Source organism: Nicotiana sylvestris, chromosome 3, assembly GCF_000393655.2.
Source record: "Nicotiana sylvestris chromosome 3, ASM39365v2, whole genome shotgun sequence".
Lineage (NCBI taxonomy): Eukaryota > Viridiplantae > Streptophyta > Magnoliopsida > Solanales > Solanaceae > Nicotiana > Nicotiana sylvestris.
In genome coordinates this window covers 133,455,693-133,479,318 of record NC_091059.1, presented here as the reverse complement: position 1 = coordinate 133,479,318, position 23,626 = coordinate 133,455,693, and the positions used below count along the sequence as shown (strand labels likewise).

At 38.4% G+C, this 23,626-nt stretch overlaps 1 protein-coding gene and 1 long non-coding RNA gene across 3 annotated transcripts; both read left to right on the top strand.

Annotated features, from left to right (window-relative positions):
• The first annotated feature begins 15,952 nt into the window (after positions 1–15,952).
• LOC138886915 (uncharacterized) lies at positions 15,953–16,500 on the top strand. The gene is made up of 2 exons (XR_011405872.1): positions 15,953–16,075; positions 16,158–16,500. It is a non-coding gene; the product is annotated as an uncharacterized lncRNA (long non-coding RNA).
• Positions 16,501–20,644: 4,144 nt separating this feature from the next.
• LOC104249379 (25.3 kDa vesicle transport protein SEC22-1) lies at positions 20,645–23,320 on the top strand. Of its 2 annotated transcripts, none has more exons than XM_009805795.2 (5): positions 20,645–21,041; positions 21,782–21,942; positions 22,109–22,252; positions 22,359–22,426; positions 22,500–23,320. In XM_009805795.2, the coding sequence occupies exons 1-5, from the start codon at positions 20,851–20,853 to the stop codon at positions 22,593–22,595; spliced, it is 660 nt and encodes a 219-aa protein (XP_009804097.1). In that variant the 5' UTR covers positions 20,645–20,850; the 3' UTR covers positions 22,596–23,320. The 2 variants fall into 2 exon arrangements, with proteins under 2 accessions (XP_009804097.1, XP_070024702.1); XM_070168601.1 differs by lacking the exon at positions 20,645–21,041 and adding an exon at positions 21,060–21,321.
• The last annotated feature ends 306 nt before the right edge of the window (positions 23,321–23,626 follow it).

Genomic DNA, 23,626 nt, shown 5'->3' with positions numbered 1-23,626 from the left:
TACAGGTTGCCGCAGATCAGGGGGAAAGAATAGACTAACCAGAGAAAATGAAGCACTTAGGGCCCAAATCCGACAGTTGAAGATAACCATCGATAAGCAACCGAGGAGCCGATCCGATGAACAATTGGTAAAAAGATTGGAAAGCAAAGTCAGAGAATGGCGGGATGAGTTAGAAAAATCTGAAAATGTCATGGCAGAACTTAAAGCACAGTGGGAGACAAGAACCGAAGAGCGTCGCCAATACTTAAATCAGTTGAAAAGGGACCATGAGAAAATTGTTGTCAATTTAAAGAGAAAAGTGGTTGCCGTTGAGGGTAAAGCAGTTAGGCAGGCTAGAGACTTTGAAACTGAAAGCGGACATTGTTACAACTTGTTGGCCCAAATGGAAGCAGAAGTGCAACAGCTGCAAGACCAGCACTTGCAAGACTCCCGAGCTTTAAAGACATGCAACGATCAGATAAGACGCTTGCTCATAGAAAAGAAGCAAACAAAAGACAGGATTAGAGCCATTGCACATGCTATTGTCAGGAGATGCCGGGTTTGTGAAGACATGACTCGTACTACTTTTCTCTCAGCAGTGATGATCTATGTGAAGCGAACTATGAATGAGTTAGAGCAGCTTGAAAGGGATTTGGATCCTAGACCCGCGGCGAGGCCGAACGACGCCCCGCGGACACCTAAGTTTGAAGCACTAGAATATGCATAGTCCGTGTCTGTGAGTGTCTACCATTTCGAGTCAGTCTTTTGTATATCCGTTATCTTTCTGGATTGAGTATGTTTGCAGGCTTAGAGTTTTTGGTTTGCTTTCAGGCTGCGTTTGTTAGTTTCTTTCCAAAACAAAAGATGTCGAGTTTGTAAGAGTCTGTTTTATTAATGAAAGTTGAGCATTTTATTTCCACCCTTATTTTTACATTTATCTTTACGAACTACGCTTGGTCTGATCGTGCGGGGTCACGATACGTAGGCAATCTCCATATGATTCGACCACAATTGTAAAAAAAATAGAAGGAAGAAAAGGAAAATAGAAGGAAAACCGAGAAAGAGAGAAAGAAAGAAAAGAGCGGAAAACAGAGAGAGAAAGAAAGAAAAGAGCGGAAAACAGAGAGAGAAAGAAAAGCACAAGAGAGGGATAAGGCGAAAGAATGGTAAAAAGAAACAAGGAACGAAATACCGGGATGACGCATGCAATCGAGCAAACGCATAATAGAAATGAATAACTGTATAAGTGCATTCATGCCAACGTGCGATTATTAAATCTGATAAGACCTAATCGCTAACAAAGTGGTTGTCTAAATGTGTGAGTTCAGGCAGGTGGTTAGTTGATTGGAAATTCTGGCAACTCACCCGTACAACACCTGGTCGAAAGATCAAGTAAAAATGACAGGGCAGGATTCGGAAATCAGCATCGTAGACCCTTCGAATGAGGTTGAGGTAACAGATGTGGGTGCTATGAAAGAAGAGATGAGGAAATTAAAAGCACAAATGGCTGAAATGCATCAGGCATGGTCGCAGGGACACCCAGCACCACTATATCCTGCCAACCCATCTTACATCCCACCCTTGGCTCAAGCTCAGGAGCCTATCACTCCCCACGCATCTTCAGCTTTCCCTTATCAGGCCCAGGGTTATGGCACCACGTCATACGCTCCCCCAGCTCCACCCTCTAAACAGAACCCTCCACCACCCATGGTTCCCATCTTTGTGGCACCTCCCCCAGCTCCACTACATAGATCATCCAGTGAGCCGCTATTCCAAGCTCACGACACCCAATATTACCCTCCCGAACCCACTTTCAAAGCTCCTGAGCCATATACCTATTCTCCTCATTTTGAAACCCCGAGAGAAGTTGAGAAACTGGTTAAGAATGCAGAACAAGAGGAAGTGATTCGTAAAGTCAAAAGCCTGGAGCAATCCTTCAGGAATATGCATGGTTTAGGTAACCAAGTTAGCGTCGCATACAAAGATTTGTGCCCTTTTCCTGATGTCCAGTTGCCTGTGGGGTTTAAAATGCCGAAGTTTGAATTATATGAGGGGCACGGTGATCCAGTAGCCCATTTGCATGGTTTCTGTAGCCAAATGAGAGGTGTTGGGGGAAAGGATGAATTGTTGATAGCATATTTCGGTCAAAGCCTGAGCGGGTCAGCGCTAGAATGGTAAACGAGGCAAGACCCCGACCGATGGTATACATGGGATGATTTGTCACAAGCATTCATTGGCCATTTTCAATATAACCTCGAGATAGTCCCCGATCGTCTGTCATTGTTGAAATTGGAGAAGAAACCTGGGGAATGTTTTAGAGAGTTTGGTTTCCGTTGGAGGGAACAAGCTGCAAGGGTTGATCCTCCCATGAGGGAGAGTGAGATGGTAGATTATTTCTTGCAAACATTGGAACCTACCTATTTTGGTCATCTAGTGACATCTGTCGGAAAATCGTTTAATGAAGTGGTAAAGATGGGAGCCATGATTGAAGAAGGGTTGAAATCTAACAAGATATTGAGTTACTCGGCGTTGAAATCAACCACCCAGGCTATCCAAAGCGGTACTGGTGGTGTGCTTGGGAAGAAGAAGAAAGAAGAAGTTGTTGCAGTTGAAGCTAGTGCTTGGTCCAGGACCAATAACCCTCCACCCTACTACAACCAACCCAGACCTCACCACCCAAACTACCAATATACCCCATATGGCCCACCGCAACACTATTATCCACCACTAAAACCACACTTTTCTATCCACCACGCCCAGACCTACACTCAACCCCCAGTGCACTCGTAATGGCGTACACCAAGTCCCCAAAATACACAACCACACCCACAAAACACCTATCCACCTCCTAGGGCTAACAGACCAGGAACCAACTTCCGCCCGAACCAAGCTTTTAGAATTGAGAAGGCCCCAAACAGAAAAACATTTACTCCGCTGGGAGAATCTTATACTGCTCTCTTCCACAGATTGAAACAGTTGGGAATGCTAACCTCGGTTGAATCCAAAGCACCAAACCCTCTTCCTAGAAACCTGGACCACTCTGTTAACTGCGAGTATTGCTCAGGGATGCTGGGGCATAATACCGAAAAATGCTGGAAGTTGAAAAACGCGATACAAGAGCTCATCGATAATCGCTGTATTGAAGTACAGGCTCCAGAAGCCCCGAACATCAATCAAAATCCGCTACCAGCGCATTATGAGGCCAACATGATCGAACTGATACATAAGGGGGCAGAGCTTAAGAAACCATCGCAGGTGGTTATGGTGATTCGTTCTACGGAAACCAAAGAAGAAACAGTGAGTGCAAGGCCAGCGGTTCAGTTAAAAGCAATAAAATACAAGCCAGTGGTGGTAATGGGAAAGGGACCATTTGCGGCTGCAAAAAAACCGGAGCCAGTCAAGTTAATGGTACCAGGGTCATCATCTGCACCCGTGGTGGTGGTGAAAGGAGCTTATGTAGAACCGATTATCATAAAATCGGTAGTCCAGTTACCCATGGTTGACAGCAAAGTCGTACCGTGGAGATATGACAAGGTAGTGGTGACATAGAAAGGAAAGGAAATTGAGGAAGAGAGTTGTGAAGCACAAGGACTAACCCGGTCGGGACGTTGTTTCGCTCCCAAAGAGTTAAGAAAGGCTAAGGGCGCTAAAGACAATCCAGTGCCAGTCAAAAAGGCTGTGACGGAAGAAGAGGCAGAAGAGTTTCTGAAGAAGATGAAAGTACAAGATTATTCCATTGTTGAACAACTGAGAAAAACACCGGCTCAAATCTCGTTGTTGTCGTTACTGATTCACTCTGATGAGCATTGCCGAGCTTTGATGAAAATATTGAATGAGGCTCATGTACCCGACAAAATTTTAGTGAACCATCTAGAGACAATTAACAACAAGATCTTTGAAGTGAACAGGGTAGCATTTTCTGATGATGAATTGCCTATGGAAGGCACAGAACACAACAAGGCTCTCTATTTGACGGTCAAATGTGAAGGATCAATGGTTACTCGGGCACTAATCGACAACGGGTCGAGCGCTAATATTTGCAGGTTATCCACATTGAACAAGTTAAAGATCGATGACGATAGAATCCGCAAAAATAGCATTTGTGTTCGAGGGTTCGACGGAGGGGGAACAAACACAGTAGGGGATATTGTACTCGAATTGACTATTGGCCCAGTCGAGTTCACAATGGAATTTCAGGTGTTGGATGCTGCGGTATCCTATAATCTTTTGCTGGGTCGACCGTGGATTCATGCGGCCAAAGCCGTGCCCTCTACGCTGCACCAAATGGTCAAATTCGAGTGGGACAGACAAGAAATTGTGTTACATAGGGAGGATCCCACATGCGCCATGAATGATGCCATTGTACCCTTTATAGAGACTGAAGATGATAGGGGACCATAGGTTTATCAGGTCTTTGACACGGTTTCGGTAAGCAGGGTGCCCGAGGGTAAAAGCATGTCATGTCCCAGGGTGCCAGCTGCGACCGTCATGGTAGTGTCAGAAATGTTGAATAACGGGTTCGTGCCCGGGAAAGGTTTGGGGGTTGAACTTCAGGGCATTACTCAACCTGTGTCTTTGCCCAAAAATCTGGACACCTTCGGGTTAGGGTTCAAACCAACAGCGGCAGATGTCAGAAAGGCCCGTAAATTGAAGAAGAAAGCTTGGGTACTTCCTAAACCAATTCCTCGTTTGTCCAGGTCCTTCGTCAGGCCGGGTATCAAGAAACAGATATTGGCAAAGATGTCAGGTTCGTTAATTGGGGCAGAGGGGAATTTGGATAAGGTGTTTGAGAAAGTATTTGCTGAAGTAAACATGGTTGAGGTCGGGGAAGGGTAAAGCGGAGAAGACATACAGTACATCAGACCACATGCTAACATCAACAATTGGGAAGCTACTCCTCTTCCAGTTCGGAGGGAGTCGTGGTAGTGGGTTTTGTTTTCCTTTTTTGTCACCTGGATTATTCCAGGGTTTGTAATCCAGTTGCTATGTTCCGTCCGTTTGGATGAGTTAAAACCTTGTTGTCTTTACATTTAATGAAATGCAATTTTCTTCGTCCCTAATTCTCTTTCCATTTTCTTTTCTTTTTCTTTCTTTGTACAGTTCTTTTTATGCTGATATCAATGATATGACATGCATGAGGAACCTTCGGCCTAGTTTTAAAAGCCAATCTAGCTCAGAAGTAGTACTACAAGAGATCGAGTGTGATGATGGGGTGGATTGTAACAATGATGAAGCCTATGAGGAAATTAGTAAAGAATTAAGTCATTTTGAAGAAAAACCCAAACCTAACCTAAATGACACAGAAGCGGTTAATCTAGGGGACCAGGACAATGTGCGGGAAACTAAAATAAGTGTTCATCTGGAGCCACAACTCAAGGAGGAGATAATTAAAGTATTGCAGGAGTACAAAGATGTTTTTGCATGGTCATATGATGACATGCCAGGTCTAAGCACTGATTTGGTGGTTCATAAATTACCCACTGATCCAGCACTCCCTCCTATCAAGCAGAAGTTGAGAAAGTTCAAAACGGACATAAGTGTGAAGATCAAAGAAGAGATTACCAAGCAGTTTGAGGCAAAAGTCATTCAGGTTACACGGTACCCCACTTGGTTAGCTAATGTCATGCCTGTGCCAAAGAAAGATGGCAAGACTCGGGTGTGCGTCGATTATCGAGACCTTAACAAGGCAAGTCCAAAAGATAACTTCCCACTGCCCAACATCCACATACTGATCGACAACTGCGCCAAACATGACATTGGCTCTTTTGTGGATGGTTATGCGGGTTATCATCAGATTCTAATGGACAAGAAGGATGCAGAAAAGACGGCATTCATCACGCCGTGGGGAACATATTGTTATCGGGTCATGCCGTTTGGTTTGAAAAATGCTGGGGCAACTTATATGAGGGCCATAACAACCATCTTCCATGATATGATACATAAGGAAATCGAGGTATACGTGGATGATGTGATCGTGAAATCTAGACAGCAATCCGACCATGTCAGAGATTTGAGAAAGTTCTTTCAAAGGCTTCACAGGTACAATCTTAAGCTCAATCCTGCAAAGTGTGCCTTCGGGGTGCCATCAGGGAAGTTGTTGGGGTTTATAGTCAGCCGGCGGGGTATTGAATTAGACCCGTCAAAGATCAAAGCTATTCAGGAGTTGCCACCTTTAAGAATCAAAACTGAGGTGATGAGTTTGTTGGGAAGATTGAATTATATCAGCAGGTTCATTGCTCAGCTCACGGCGACATGTGAACCAATTTTCAAGTTGTTGAAGAAAGATGCCGCGGTCAATTGGACAGATGAATGTCAAAAGGCTTTTGATAAGATAAAGGGGTATTTGTCAAACCCACCTGTGTTGGTTCCACCAGAACCAGGGAGGCCTTTGATTTTATATCTGACAGTTGTGGATAGTTCATTCGGCTGTGTACTGGGGCAGCATGATGTTACAGGCAGAAAGGAGCAGGCTATTTACTATCTCAGCAAGAAGTTCACATCTTACGAGGTTAAGTATACTCATCTGGAGAGGACATGTTGCGCCCTAACTTGGGTGGCACAGAAGTTGAAACATTATTTGTCATCTTATACTACTTACCTTATATCTCGCTTGGACCCGTTGAAGTATATTTTTCAGAAACCCATGCCTACAGGAAGGCTTGCAAAGTGGCAGATCTTGCTTACAGAATTCGACATTATATATGTGATACGGACTGCCATGAAAGCACAGGCATTAGCCGATCATTTGGCTGAGAACCCCGTTGACGAAGATTATGAGCCTTTAAAAACTTATTTCCCTGATGAAGAGGTGATGCACATTGATGAATTGGAACAAGCTGAGAAGTTGGGATGGAAACTTTTCTTTGATGGGGCTGCAAATATGAAAGGCGTGGGAATAAGAGCAGTACTTATTTCGGAAATAGGTCAGCATTACCCTGTTACATCTCGGCTTCGTTTCTACTGTACAAACAACATGGCAGAATATGAGGCGTGTATATTGGGATTGAGATTGGCTGTGGATATGGGTATACGGGAAGTCTTGGTCATGGGTGACTCGGACTTACTGGTACACCAGATTCAAGGAGAATGGGAAACACGGGACTTGAAGCTTATACCGTATCGGCAGTGTCTGTATGAGCTTTTCCAGCATTTTCAGGCCATAGAATTCAGGCACATTCCAAGGATTCATAATGAGGTTGCTGATGCTTTGGCGACTTTGGCGTCAATGTTGCACCATCCCGATAAGGCTTATGTTGATCCATTGCAGATACAAGTCCGTGATCAACATGCTTACTGTAATGTGATAGAAGAGGAAATTGATGGAGAGCTGTGGTTCCATGATATCAAAGAGTACATTAGAGCGGGAGTATATCCAACACAGGCCACCGGTGATCAGAAAAGAACAATTCGGCGATTGGCAAGCGGGTTTTTCCTTAGTGGAGGAGTGCTGTACAAAAAAACTCCAGATCTCAGGTTGTTGAGATGTATATATGCAAGGAAGGCCACAACTATTATGACTGAGGTACACTCCAGAGTTTGTGGGCCACATATGAGTGGGTATGTTCTAGCAAAAAAGATTCTCCGATCGGGTTATTATTGGCTCACGATGGAGCAGGATTGTATCAATTTTGTGCGTAAGTGTCATCAATGTCAAGTACATAGAGATTTGATTCATTCTCCACCAACAGAATTACATACGATGTCCGCACCATGGCCTTTTGTTGCGTGGGGCATGGATGTTATTGGGGCAATTTATCCGGCAGCGTCAAATGGGCACCGATTTATTTGGGTAGCTATAGATTATTTTACCAAGTGGGTGGAAGCTAAGACATTCAAATCTGTGACTAAGAAGGCGGTAGTCGACTTCGTGCATTCAAATATCATCTGTCGGTTTGGGATTCCAAAGGTAATCATCACAGATAATGGGGCTAATCTTAATAGTCATTTGATGAAGGAGACATGTGAGCAGTTTAAGATTACTCATAGGCATTCTACTCCATACCGTCCCAAGGCAAATGGTGCGGTTGAAGCAGCCAATAAGAATATAAAGAAAATACTCCGGAAGATGGTTGAAGGATCTAGACAGTGGCACGAGAAATTGCCTTTTGCATTGTTAGGATATCGCACCACCGTTTGTACCTCGGTGGGGGCGACTCCTTACTCATTGGTATACGGTACCGAGGCAGTAATACCCGCAGAAGTGGAAATCCCATCTCTGCGAATCATTGCAGAGGCTGAGATCGATGATGATGAATGGGTGAAAAGCCGTCTTGAGCAGTTGAGTTTGATCGATGAGAAAAGATTGGCATCAGTGTGTCATGGCCAACTGTACCAACGAAGAATGGCAAGAGCATACAACAAAAAAGTACGTCCAAGGAAATTTGAAGTCGGGCAATTAGTACTGAGGCGGATCTTGCCTCATTGGGCTGAGGCAAAAGGAAAATTTGCCCCAAACTGGCAGGGACCATTTGTAATAACCAGAGTGTTATCTAACAGAGCATTGTATTTGACAGATGTGGAAGGAAAATGTATAGAAATGGCCATCAATTCTGATGCGGTCAAGAGATATTATGTATGATTTCTTTATTTTCTGAATGTATATGTTTGTATTTGGGCATATCTTAAAGATTGAAATGATGAAGGCGTTTTGTCCTGCTATCCAAACACTCTTATCCCTTGTTATCCCCTTTGAGCCTTACTTATTTTTCATACCCCTCTTTCGGAATCAACGACACTATCAGGGAACACAGGTGCCGAACATAAAAGAAAGAAGAGAAAAACAAAAGTAAAAGAAAGAAGAGAAAAACAAAAGGAAAAGAAAAGAAAGAAAAGAAAAAGAAAAGAAGAAAAGGAAAAGAAAGAAAAGGAAAAGAAAAGAAAATAGAGAAAAGCAAAGGAAAAGGAAAAGACAGAAAAGGAAAAGGAAAAGAAAGAGAAAGAAAAGGGAAGAAAGAAAGACACAACAACAAAAGTTAAATACAGTGAACTACGTTTGACTTGATCCCGATAGGGTACGTAGGTAGCCTTACTCCGAGGTTCAGTCATACCAAAATAAAAATCAAAAAATTCCCAAGCAAGAAATTGGGGCAGAAGTTGTGATTTTTGTGAAAATTGGATTCTGAAAGTTGTAATTCAAACCCATTCGAATTGTTTTGAGCCTTTTATACCTGTCTTTCTAACCCAATCCAAAAAGCCTACATTACGGTCCAAAGAAAGACCTTTTGATAAATTTCTAAGAAATGCCAGGTCGAGCAGGTAGCAGTAATTCGTATCAGCGGGGACACTCTGGTTCAAGCAAGAAAGAACGAAAGTAAAAATGAGAGAGTCTTATTGGTGAAAACCTTCACGGGCACCGTAAGGCAACGGGAGCTGAGAGAAAATAAATGAGAGAGTCTTATTGGTGAAAACCCTCGCGGGCACCTTGAGGCGAAAGTGAGTGGGAAAATGTTTGAATGGCAAAAGGTCTATGGGTGGAAAAATGTTTCGAGGTACCGCAGGAAAGCAAAGTTAAGGTCTGGGTAATTCAAACGAGTGATGGAAGTTCTGGGCAACAAAGTATGGCGATTGAAAGCCGGTTATTTGGACAGATGGGCCGATCAATTCAAATGCATGTCATAACCATTGGTATCAGCTGTCTCGCTCAGATAAGTTTCTTTTCCTTATCTTCTTAAAACAATCATCTGGTTTTGGATTCTTCTTATCCTTGACTCAAAAATCTTCGCATTTCATTTTCTTTTGAGGGTCTTATCTAGTTGAGATGTTGCAGTACTAGTCTTGGTCAACGCAAGCAGAAAGGACTTCAAAGCTCACTACTGGTTTCTAGAATTGTAAAGCACAACGTGGCCGGAGCATGTTAAAAACAACTTGATGTCAAGTGGAACACAGGGAATTAACGGAAGTTTCATAGGTGAAATGATTGGGGAATATCGTGGGAAAGGCAAAAGCTTAAACAAAAGGTCAGAAAATGAAATATCAGCATGGGTGTAAAACATTTAGGTCGTCGGATGTTGGGAAATTTAAAAGTGGGTCAGAAAGTCAAACGGTTCAGGGACATTGCGTGGAAGGCAGTCAACACAAAGCAAGGTCGTGGAAGGATTTTTCAGCTAGAAGGCCATCAACTAACCACCATTTTAAACTGACAAAATTTTCTTTGATTGTAACAGGGGCAGAAAGTTAGCCGTTGAGAACGTATTCTCCAAGAAAGAAAAACAAGCAGTAATCCGGTTTGATCGCAAAGTGCGGTTTGGTTAAATACAAGATAATCTCGAAATGCATGAGGGGAATGGAATTTGATTGCAAAGTTGGCATGATTAGAATAAGTGCAAGTTGTCAGGACCTTCCTGGATAATTGGACGTAGTTCATATACCCGGGTAAGATACCTTGGTACAGTGAGAGGTAACACCTTAGGTTCATAATTGTTTGGAGAAATCAGGAGCCCGCCTGAAGAACAAAGGTATTACAATCCAAGTTTTAGTTTTCAGTTAATTTCTTTGTCTATTTTGAAGTCAGGAGCTCGCCTGGAGAAAAGAGGAATACATTTCAAGTTTTAGCAATCAGGAGTCCGCCTGGAGAATAGAGAAATACAATTCAATTTTTAGCAATCAGGAGTCCGCCTGGAGAATAGAGACATACAATTCAATTTTTAGCAATCAGGAGTCCACCTGGAGAATACAGACATACAATTTAAGTTCAGCAATCAGGAGCCCGCCTGGATAATAGAGGAGCAGTTTCAATTTTAAGTTCAGCAATCAGGAGCCCGCCTGGAAAATGGAGGTGTTAAATATTTTAAGGAGTCGAAATCAGGAGCTCGCCTGGATAACAGAGGAGTACATTTAAGTTCGAATTTACTCAAGTTCAGAAGTTTGGAGAGAGAGAATAACATCTCAATTCACCAGGGCAATAGCAACAGGGATTGTTATCAAGAAAGCACGAGACAATGAGGCAACAAGGAAACACAAGACAACTAAGCAACAGGGAAGTACAAGAGCAAGTTTGAAGAATTTAGATAGGATTTTTGGCAATTCATAGAGCATAGTTGGTTTAGTTTCTTTTACCTTTGACATGATGTAATAGGGGAGGTCAGCAAGCAGCAACAACAACAGTAAACAGCAGAAAGCGCAGTGCAATCACAGTTCCTGGTAGTCCCAGCTACCAGACACTCTCGAACTACACTGACCTGATTCCTGTTTAGCCCAGGATATGTAGGCAACCTCCGAAGCAGGATGCGGTCAAACTTTTCAAAATGCTTCGCACGGAATTTTCAAAACGGGCAAAAATCGCTCGTATTTGCTCACTTGTCTTTGCCCGAAAACTTTTCGCGTTTCCGAGCAAAGAGGGGCAGCTGCGAGCACGTGATTTTTACCCTATGTATGAATAATTCCCAAAATCCCAAACAAAATAATTTTTCTTTATTTTTACAATTTTTGTGCATTTTGGTGTCATTTTCTGATAATTGTTGGTGCATGTTAATTTTTATAAAATACAAAAAATATGCATTTTTTGCATTTAGGTTTTAGTTTTATATTTTTAGTATCAATTAAGGATTAATTTGTTTAGGACAAAACATAAAAAATCACAAAAATAGTTCACTTTTGCATTTTAATGAGTTTATTGTGAATTTGTCACAAAATAGTAACAATTTTAGGAATTAATTAGTCTTTGTTTTAAAACAATCAGGATTTCATGTTAAGTTTTACATCTTTATAAAAATTATAAAAATTATTATAAAAATTGTGAAAGCAAGAAAAGAAAATAAAGAAAGAATTACTGCTTCTTTTTACTCACATATTTGAAGTACTCTTTACGGTTTTGTTTCGTTAATTGTTCTGTTAATTTTATGGTTTAATTGTATTAGCTTAAGTTCTGTTAATTACTGTTGATTCTGAGTTTGATATTTGGTTGAATGATTGTAAGTTCATAGTTTAAAAATTAGTTTAAAGTTCGCTTAATATTAATCATGGTAGCTTAAGCTCAGTTTAATTTCGTTTAGCCTGTTTGAGTTGGTTTAATTGAACAAAATTGGTTTTGTTTAGTCTAATTAGTTAATTTCTGAATGCTAGTTAATTAATTTCAGTTAGTTTCAGATTGGGCTAGGGTATTGGGTATATCTGTTAAGGATGAGGGTAGGTTTAGTGATTTTGAAAGGCTTTCAGGGGTAATCTGGGTATGGAAAATGGTAGTTCTGATAGGAATAGTAATATCAAGGTATAGGGAAGGGCAGTATAGGTATTGTATGGGTAGAGGAATACCTTAGGGCCTTCTAGAATGGGATTCAAGTGTAAATTTTAATAATTGTAGTGCAGTTACTTGTTTAGCAAGATAAAACTAGAGGGACTAAATTGAAAATAGGGAGGGACTGATTGGCAAATCAGAACCTAATCTATTCTCTTTGGGGTTGCTTATAAAAAGGCATGAAATGCCTTGGGAAGGGGGGCTGCTCTCCATCTTTCTGCCTTGAGCTCTAAGTTTCAATTTGAGCCTTCATTATTGCTTTTGATTTCAATCAGCATTTTATTTCCAAAACTATTCAGAAAACAAAAACATCAAAAATATGGAGAAATTTGAAACAACTTCACAGTTTCATTACTAGTTTTTGGACTTCATCTGGGTATTGGGGTTTAGCAGTATCGCAGGTGTGTTTGGTTTCAGCTGTGAGGGTCAGGGGTATGCTGGAAGTATGTTAAACTGATATGTGGGAATTTGCTTATATTTCTGGTTTTCAAAGTAATCTTCCTGTGTTTCTGTGGTGTAACATTGCTGGGTTTGTTGCTGTTGCTGTTGAAAATAGCTTATTCCTCTCCTTTTCTCTATTTTCATTACAATTCCCAGGTACATTTCCTTGACTCGCATCTATGTAACTCCAAGTTGAAGTGGAGAAAAATGAGAATGCTACTGGAATTCTGTTGCCTTTGGAAACATTGTCTGTTGATTGCCTTTTCATAGTTTAGTTTGTTTAAATTGTCTGACTGTTACTAATTGATTTAGTTGGTGTTGATTCGAGCCAATAACTGATTTGTATCATTGAGACTGGTGAACTGTCAAGCATGAGTTTGATCATTTTAATTAGTAAGTGGATATTTGGGTATTTAGATTCATGTATATAGTCCAGGGTGTGGGCTGTTTAAATTGTGCATTTCATGTTTATGCAATTGTCATTTTCAATTTGTTTAAGTTCCATAGTATGTTGAGGTCAAATCTGCAAAGTTGTAGTTGATTTGGAGTTCTATACGCATGGTTGATTTTAAGTTTGGTCTAGTATGAATTGCATATTTAACAGCCTCATATTGGGCCAGTTTTGGGCCTGGAATATTAACACTTGGCCCAGACTTTGGCCAGGTAATAATTGATTTAAGGCCTAGGTGCATCAAGGTGTAAGAATTAGATAAATAAAAGAGCGCCTCAAGGGGCTCGACCCCTGGGCTGTAACGGTTTTTGTCAATACGTTAGAAGTCAGGCCTGCATTTGGCCCCATGCGAAAAGCCCCAGAAGCCTGTGCCTACAGTATGTGCAATGGCGTGAATTGGACTTTATGGGCTGGGAGCCCATTTTTCTCAGTTTTTCTGCCCAGATGTTCAAGTTCGAATTCAGCAAATTGTAGGCTTAACCAATTAGGACCCTTAAGTGATTAATAGCATAATTATCTCACCATTTAAATTTGGAAAGGTTGTTTTAGTGAATTTCACCACCTTCCCCAAAATAACAATACGTTAGAATCTTTAAGCCCGACTTACTTAAAAATTACTTTCCTAAACTCGGGTGTGCATTTATGTGACCCAAATCCAAATCTTAACAAAGTCAAAATGTGTTGGCAATTACGGGCGTATTGGTTGCGACGTGGTTCGAAACGCATTTTCACAACGTCGTAATTCTTATGAAATAAATAACGATAGAAAAGAGGTTCACAAATGAGACGAGCCTCACCGGACAAAAATAAATAAATGTGGGGCCCTTAGTAAATAATTATCGAAATAATTAGAATTTGGGATGGCCGTTTAGCAAATTTCATGACTTTTCTCCAAAATAACACTACATTAGTATCTTTAGCCACGATTTAATTAAATCACCTTCTTAAAATTCGGGTGCGCATTGATGCGACTCAAATCCAAATCTCGACGAAGTCGAAATGTGTTGCTAACTACAGGTGCATTGATTGCAACGTGGTTCGAAACACGTTTTCATGACATCGCAATTCTTAAAAAATAATTATAATAAAAGCGGTGTAAAATTAATAAAGGCACATGAGCTAGCATGTATTAAAATCAGATAAAATCAGATACAATAGTTAAGCGACCGTGCTAGAACCACGGAGCCCGGGAATGCCTAACACCTTCTCCCGGGTTAACAGAATTCCTTACTCGGATTTCTGGTTCGCGGACTGTTAACAGAGTCATAAATTTCCTCGGTTCGGGATTCAACCGGTGACTTGGGACACCATTAATATCCCAAGTGGCGACTCTGAATAATCAATAATTAAATCCTGTTCCGATTGTCCTTTAAATAAAAAAACTCCTTTACGCCCTTGCGGGGGTGTAGGTGATGAAAAAAGGAGGTGTGACAATCCTTAAATCCTACTAAGGTTCATATTGATGGTAGGGATGTCCATAATGTTCTTAAGTCACTCCAAAAGGTTTAAAATGTGATTCCATGAGTCGAGCATGCATTATGTATATGTATCTATTTTACTCTACCGAGCTGTGCTATAGTCGGCTGGGTACGACACATATTGTGCAACTACTGATCAGTTGGGTTTTACCGAGCTCCACGTGGCCGGGTACGATTCTACCGAACCTTATAATGGTTGGGTACGCTTTTACAGAGTCCTCTTTGAGGCCGGGTACGATATGATGATGATGATGCCTACAGAGGCGAACGTTTTTAAAATTTTCATGTATATATATGTATTATGCATTTAATATCATAGCCCCTAGAGGCACTATGATGTTATAGGTTGTATCTCCTCTATCTCTCTCTTTACATTACTGTTCTTGTTTATGCTTTCCTGCCTAACATACTCGGTACTTTATTCGTACTGACGTCCCTTTTACCTGGGGATGCTGCATTTCATGCCCGCAGGTCTCGATTGATAGGTTGACAGTCCTCCAGTAGGCTATCAGCTCAGCGAAGGTGTTGATGCACTCCACTTGCTCCAGAGTTGCCTATTTGGTCAGTATGCTTTGGATATGTATTGATTGGTATGGCGGGGCCCTGTCCCGACCTTTATGATTTTATGTACTCTTAGAGGCTTGTAGACAGATGTCAGGTGTATGGATACTTGTATGGCCTTGTCGGCCTATGTTTCGAGTTTACTAATGGTCATGTCGGCCTTATAAGCCCGTATGTCACATATATTAGTTTGTATATCATGTTGCGTCTTCATATGTTGAGTATTCCCTTATGTTTTATTCTTGTTATCTCATGACGGGTTTTCTGGATCATTTACTCATGATAACATGATAAGAAAGATATGTTACGTTGGTACTCGGTTGAGTAAAGCACCGGGTGCCCGTCGCGGCCCTTCGGTTTGGGTAGTGACATTGGAGACTTTTTGTGTTGGAGAATTTTATCAGGCGAGGTTTCGTCATCAAATTTACGTTGGTTGATGTTTTACCACTGCGTGCTATCTTCAATATGGATGTGAAGGGAGACGGATATCCTGTTTGTACTAATCCATTTTTTACTTGATACAAGGATGCGTTTGTGTTAAATTCAAACCTCTAGTTATAGTTGTTGTACTTTTTTCTGTTGAAATGTTATGTTATAAAATTTCAATCTTTATATTACTAGAATTTTTTTTTGAATTATTTATCATTCAAAAAATTAAATTACTAGAATAATTAAAATTATTTAATTATTTATGATTAAATGCACCATGAAAAAATTAAATGGGTTGGTGTGTTATTAATGTATAGTCTCATGCTCTCATATACTCAAACACTAAAGACCTAAAAACACATTCTCCTACAAACACTAACTATGGACACCTCTCACTCTACCAAACGATCCCTAACTTACTCTTCTACTAGTGATGATGAAGAAGAGAATCCTCCAACTTTTGAAGTGGTTATGACTGATTCATACATCAACTACGACGATCTGGTTATGCATCAGTGTTGTATATATTTTTTTGTGTTTAAGTTTTATATTTCCCGAAAACTTACTAAAATTATTTTTTTCCCAGTATATTCCAAGAAAAATCTACAAGCATCTTCCTACAACAGTTGAAACCGCGCTTCTTCATTATCGTGGTAAAGAGTGGTTTGTATCTATGAGCGTTGGTGATCGAAGAAGGTTCAAAGAAGGCTGGAGACTTTTTGTTTTGGATAATTATGTCAAGCGAGGTTTCATCGTCAAATTTACGTTGGTGGATGTTTCATCACTGTATGTTGACTTCAATGTTGAAGTGAAGGGAGAAGGAACTCATGATCGTAATACGGTTGAAAATGATTAGTTTTTAGGATGTGTTTTGTGTTTTTCTATCCCTTTATTATCTTTAACCTTTTATTGTTGATTTAGTTATGCTACTTGTGCTTTTGCTTTGCTATAACAGTTTTCATTTCTTACATTTGAAATCAATTTCAAAGACTATTTTTATTTTTATTTTTGTAACAACATATTTCCAACCGGTTGAGAATAAAATTGTATACTTAAAATTCAACCTAATTCTACCTACACACTACTAAAACGGTTGAGAATAATAAATGCTTCATTGAGAAGCTAAATATTGGACACTATTAAATGCTGCATTGAGAAGCTAAATAGTAGGCATGAGAAGCTCAATGGTAACCTACCAATCGGATTTTTTTGGAATGGAGAAGAGAATTTTTTTTTGTGATTTTACTGAAATTTTTCATTAGGATATTTTACAAGTAAATTTATAAATTAAATATTTTCTTAGTTTTTGTATCAGATAAGCAAACATTGTCATATAAAACGAAAAAATTAAAGTGAAAGAACCAGGGATTCATAAAAAAGGATTCAAAAAACATATATATTAGGATGTCACACCTAATATAATATAGGATAATTTTATTTACAAAAACTTAGCAAATGAAAAACAAATCATTTGACAATTTTTTATTTCTACAAATCTAAATCTTCCTATCTAATATTTTATTTTTCTTTATTGATTGTAGTACCTTAATGCGCCATACTTCAAATATTGTGCGTTTAAGTTATTATTCTTAAGAACTGATCCACCTTTATATAAGTCCTCATTAAATATTAGTTGGATCTTAAAGCAAATTTCGAATGCAACTAAGTTCGATAGAGAAATATTTACTGGAAAAAAATATTCTAATAGAAATTTAGTAAAAAATTTACAGGAAAAAAAGGTACTAGAAAATATTATCCGATCGGATATTCTCACGGTTGGATGAAGAGCTCATGAAAAGAATTTTGGGTAAACTAAATGGATGCATTGAAGAATGTAAAGTCTTTTTTGAAGAGTGTAAAGAGTTCATTGAAGATTATGATTCAAATTTTAAGATACAAACCCTAACCCTAATCCTAGAAATTTTCAAACATTATACTATAAATACAACTCTATACATTATTAATTTCATTCATTCAAATTATCTTTTCTAATTCAAATTTCTCTGAAAATAACAATGGAAAGAACTCATACTAAGAAAATTGTCGATGAACCTTTAGATGGTTCACCCGTTAACCATAACATCCTATACCAGGATGTTAGGAGCAAGTGGAACAACTTGAAGACAGAGACAAACCTGTTAATACTACGTCTGACAAGGGAAATCTGAGCAGACTATGTTAAACGTCTTCTCCTTGATTCTTACCTGCTCACTTCCTGCTACGACATGCTTGAGGAACTTCTAGCCTAGCAAGATGAAGATCCCAATACTCCTGTGATTGTTATAAGTAGTGATACTGAAGCCGCTTCCAAGGTTTCAAAGTCTGTTAACCAAATGAGTAAAGAGTAATAGTTTGTGTTTTTTGTTGTTGTTTTGTGATGCATTCCATGTTATTAGCATGGTATGCTAAAAGTATTTTCCAAATATTATTTGGAATATGTTGAAAATTATCAATTAATCAATGAAAATGCTTATTTAGTATTTATTCTGTTTCATATACTTTTGATTCTTATTTTATTGCTACATGTTTTAATATATTTTTGCTTCCTTTAATCCCTGGTTAATGTTATTATGGAACCAAAAGAAAATATACAAATACTCCTTCAATCCTTTATCGATTTAAATCACTTCTTCTGTAAAGTAACATATATATTCACAATACCAAAATATAAAATGTGTACTATTGAAAGTTTCTTCTTGCAGCTCTCACTCCTGCTTCACAAAGGGTCCCCAAATACTATAAAGTATCACTCAACAATCCCTCCCCTTGACATCCCAAATTTAGAAAACTAATTTACTAAGGCATCACAATGATGAAAAAAGACCAAGTTGCAAAACCAATACCAGCAGGGTTCATAAATAACACAAGGGCCAGGAAATACTATAGAATTGATGGGGAAAGGAAGAAACAACACCTAATTATTCTTGCTAATTGAGGTTGTCACAAGATTGTTACAAATTAAAAGATGTGCAAGAACATGGAGAAAAGTTGGACTAAATACCCTCTCCTCAAACAAGTACTATATTAGATTTGACAAATTCATCATACATGCAACTGCAGTTAACCTGCGAACTTGTAATCCCCAAAAATCCAATCAAGCAAATAAGACCCTTGCATGTAATTGAATAGTATTCGAACACCAAAGATTAAACATGATCGAAATGCTAAAGAAGTCACAAAATTGGAACTTCATAGATAATGAAATAATGAAGAAATTAAACATAAAATAATCATGCCCAACTTCATTACGACACTTGATATTCAAAAGTAAAAATAAAGTCATCAACTCTTGGACACCAAATAGAAATAACAAACACTTTTCAAACACAAGATAACATATGAACTAAAATTGACATAATTACTTTCCAATATTTTCAGACAGCTTCAACCCAATAAATATGTCCGCTAACATAACAGATGATATAGCACTTGCTGTACTTTCATTTGTTACCACTTCTTCACTTTTTTCAACGGCCGAGTTTGAAGATGACTCTTCCTGTAAAAAATTTATTTTTTTTATAAATTTGTTGAAGGCTTCATCATAATATTGGAAAGCATGAAAGTTGCTATCCTCAACTCCAACAAGTATTTTAACACATTCATACCAACTTTTGTATATTCCCGGCTTCTTACCACAAAAATAACAAACACCATATATTTGAGTTTTTGTTTACCTTCAGCAGATTTTTCAAATTCATCGAACGCCAATATGGCCGCATCGTGAGACTTGAAAGACTGGAAGATGCTACGCTTAACCCCGATAACCATAGGAGAACATTCACTCCATGAGTAGTATATTCTAGGCCTTTTATAAGAAAATATAACATATACTTTGGAAGTACTATTCTTCTTCGAATGCATCCTTAATCTATTAACTAAAACTTAGAAGAACATAGGAGTTTAAATGAAGGTTTGTTTAAGTATGAGTTTCGGCCATCTAAAACTTAGAAGAACATAAGAGTTTAAATGAAGGTTTGTTTAAGTATGAGTTTCCGCCATCTAGTGTTTGTTTAAGTAAGGTATCATGTGTTTAAATAGTAGGGCTTTGAAGACCTACTAAAAAATATACGAAATACACACTCAAATACTAAACATATACGAAATACACAATTAAATACATGTATATAGATGAATTATTTCGAATTATATGGGTGTATACTATAAAAAAAAAAGGATGGAAATAAGTTAAAAAAGAAAAGAAAAGCTTTATGGAAAATAGGGTTTGAACCCTTGAGATCTTCCATTTATTGGGAAGACAAATATTTAACGGTGGGAGAGAAATATTCAAAAGATTACTGAAAGGGCATTTTGGGTATAAAAATTCGGATGAAACCCTAATTAGGGCGTAAAATTACCTAAATAACCCCATTTGGGTCAATTTGGCCAAAATCGGTGTGGCCAAAAGGATTTTTCCCAAAAATATAGTAAAATTTCCTAGATAGTTTATTGAATTTATTCTATATATGTGTTTTATGTATTATAAAGGTTTAGAAGTTAGAAATAGCCGGAATAACGAGGAAAAGTAAATTTTCCTGTTCATCTTTTGTTATCGTTGTTACTTCTGGCCCCAAATTCCAAAAAATGTGTGTTTTCAGTTACTCCATAACTGACTCGAATTAAGATTTACCAATGAATCAGAAATGTATTATCTCAAAAATACTAAAATTAATCATATAGAACATAATCCCATGAGTCCTTGTTGTTGCAGAAACATCCTGGGTAAATTAAACCCAGGATGAGCGGGTAAATGACCACGTAAAAAATGAATAAATGCTTTATAAACGGGAAAGGGTCCATCAATAACGTAATTAATTAATACAAAGAAATTAAAGAGCATTTAACTAATGAGCTTTCATGCTTTTACCTTAGTCAAACAGGTAATTAATTAGTCATAGCGGAAAAAGGTAATTAAACATGAAAGGGTAGTCAATTTTCCTTCCTTAAGTCTTCCAATGTGAAAAAGAAAAAAAGTTGACTACTTTTCAACTTAAAATAACTGTTCCATTTCGTTTTCTTCCTTTTAAATGGCCACCCTAGCTAGGGACTTGTTTAGGCTTTTTCCTGAACCGCGTCTAGAGAACTTTTGATCACACAAAGAATAACTTCATACCCAAGTTGTTTCCTTCATTATTTGATTTATTTCCTTCCTCTTTCACCCATTTATTTGCTATAAAAGGTATAGTTAGTCTCCCCTAAAAGATTAACAGGAAAATATAAAAAGGAGATCAGAACTATCAGCTACGTACTGCTTATTCTTACAGTATTTGTTAATTTGAGGGATGGTGAAGCTGACAATTATTGGGAGGGTGAGTGATGGAATGCCCCTTGCCCAATGTCCAAGATTTGTGCAACAAGAGAATGATGTCCTCTTAACTTACAAGCAACAAGCTGAGTTCATTCTCAAGGAAATTTCTTTACGAGCCTTGCCCTTTTCCAGGATGACCATTCTTGTAGATCACCACTGCTTCAAGTATTCTTTTCTTTTCATCTACTTTTACTTTTGATTTTGTATGTATTTTGTTGGGCGTGCGAATAAAGTTCTACATTAATAGCTGAAATTTGGGAAGGTCTTTTGGAAAAAAACTGTGCAAGCTTGATTAAATTAAAGATTACACAATGATAAGATTATCTTTTGGCTAGTTGATCCCAATGCATTTTCCAACAAGCCTAACAAGATAAATATTGCTTCTTTTATGGTCTATCATGAATATTGCGGATTTCAGCCTGCAAGGGTTGACTGAGTTGGTTGGGTGAGTGGTTTCCCATATAGTCCCTTACTAGCAGCCTCATCATTGTCGCACCGGGTGTGCCTAGTGTTGTTTATCTCTTCCGTGAGATTTATGAGCTATTAAATAATAAGCAGGTTATTTAGTGCGCACCCGAAGGGTAGCGTTGCGCGTTTCTCCGAAAATTTGCCAAAAATAAAAAGATAGCGGATTTCCATTATTTTGATATTTAATATCACTCACATAGGCTTATGAGAATATTTCGACCCCTTTTGCCCATTAGTTCAGTAAATTGATTTATTAACATGATTTCCAGCAAGACATATAGTATTTGAGATTTAAAAGAAAAAAGATGGTATGAATTCTCTATTCCTTTTCGTCCGTCATTTTAGTTGTCTACTTTTGCCGTTTCTTTTAGCTATTCTATATTGTAGCTTTACATTCCACAATAAACTCTTTACACGTTGTCTTTTTTCGCTTTCAGCTACATAGTTGAGAATGGGATTTGCTTTCTGACGTTATGCGAGTTATCCTATCCAAGAAAGCTAGCATTCCATTATCTACAAGATTTGCAGCAGGAGTTTGAGAAATTAGATAGGAGCCTCACAGACAGAATTACAAAGTCATATACCTTCATCAAACTTGGTAATCTTCAAAATGTTTATTACTACTATAATTTACTTAATTTATAGTTGCATTAGTTATTTTAGCTACAGAGAAATCCTCTGTTTCAAGACTGACGTTCAGGCAATAAGGTGTAGGTTTAATTGCATCTTCTGTTCCTTTTTGCATGGTTGGCTCTGGCTCACAGATACTATCATTGGCAACATTAGGAAGCAATATGTGGATACAAGAACACAGACAAATTTGTCTAAACTAAATGCTGATCGTCAAAAGGATTTAGATATTGGGACAGATGAATTATCACTAATAACAGAACGAAGGCGAAGAGTGGGTAAGCTTGTCTCATGGCTACTGCAATTCTGCTTTGTTTATATTGACTTACTATATCTTATGGTATACTTAAAACTATTCACTGGATTATTACAAAATGCAACCAGGAATGATCGAGAGAATGATGGTTGCTCATAGAAGTAGTTCTCCAATCTGGGAGTCTAAAAGGCTTGAGGTATGATCAGTGCCAAATCTTGTTTTATCTGACAATAAAACAAGAGGGTCTAATTTCAATGGTTCAAATCCAGATCATCGCGCTGAAACGGACACCAATTACAATCCTTCTCGTTGTTGCTGCTGTTCTTCTATGGACCGGCTTAATCCTCCAAGATGATTTCAGATAATGGTCAGTTGAAGGACTTCCTCCGACCTCCAATGTACTCTGGACATAAAAGAAAAATGCTTCAATGGTGCAAATGATGAAATAAGAAAGTTAAACCAATTGAAAGAACTAGGACATAAGCAGCTAAAGGTGCCTCTGTGCACACACATTGTGTATATTGTTATTGGCTTCGATGCCTCATTCATCTGATTATGTGTCCTGTAAATGGGCACAGACATTGCGATTGCCATTATGTTATCCTGTTTCTTTCTGTTAAGTGCATGCTAAATATGGAAAGACCTGTATTGGGAAAAATTGAGTTTACATATTAAAGTAATTGAAAGATGACGTGTCATGACACATATGACTGGTCAAAGAGTTACAACTGGCAAAGAGGCACGAGTTGCAACAGATACGAGCAGAGGCAAAGGAAGAGGCATGAGCGGTTATCCAAAAGACTCAGCGCTCGTACTTATTTAAGTCCAAGAATCAAGGGGAATGAATCTGATACTACATGGGAGTACAGATACAGTATTTAATGAGCCTTAAATACTAAATACGTTAGAGAATCTGTATTAAATACAATGATTATGTAACATAGCATTTAATTTCTTTAATTGTCCATAATGACTTTATTATGACAAAGGCAAAACACATATCTCCAAAATAGCTATAAAAGGGAGAGAATGGATCGATTGTAGGGACACGAATTGCTATCTGAATATACCGATTTACTTGCTTTTCTTCTGATTATCTTATTGCTAGCCAAATTACTTTCTTTCATATATTCTTTTGATTATCAGTAACCCCGAGTTCTTCTAAATTAAAGCTTTGACCGAAATCCCACTTTTTGGTTAAACAAATTGGTTCCGTTACCGGAAATCTGATAATCTATTCTTTTTTAGTTTAACTTTCCTTGTTGCATCAACCATGTCGAACAATAATGACAACATTCAAGGAAACCAAGAAAATCAACAACTTCAGGGAAATTTACAGGATAATCACACCCCGGTCCCTTCTCCACAAAGCTCTCCTCGGCGGTCTCGAGAAGGC

Coding starts and splice junctions, on each gene's coding strand:
- LOC104249379 (XM_009805795.2), top strand. CDS start 20,851: ATGGTGAAGCTGACAATTATTGGGAGGGTGAGTGATGGAATGCCCCTT. Junction 21,943..22,108: donor ATATACCTTCATCAAACTTG/GTAATCTTCAAA, acceptor TCTGGCTCACAG/ATACTATCATTGGCAACATT. Junction 22,427..22,499: donor GGGAGTCTAAAAGGCTTGAG/GTATGATCAGTG, acceptor GTTCAAATCCAG/ATCATCGCGCTGAAACGGAC.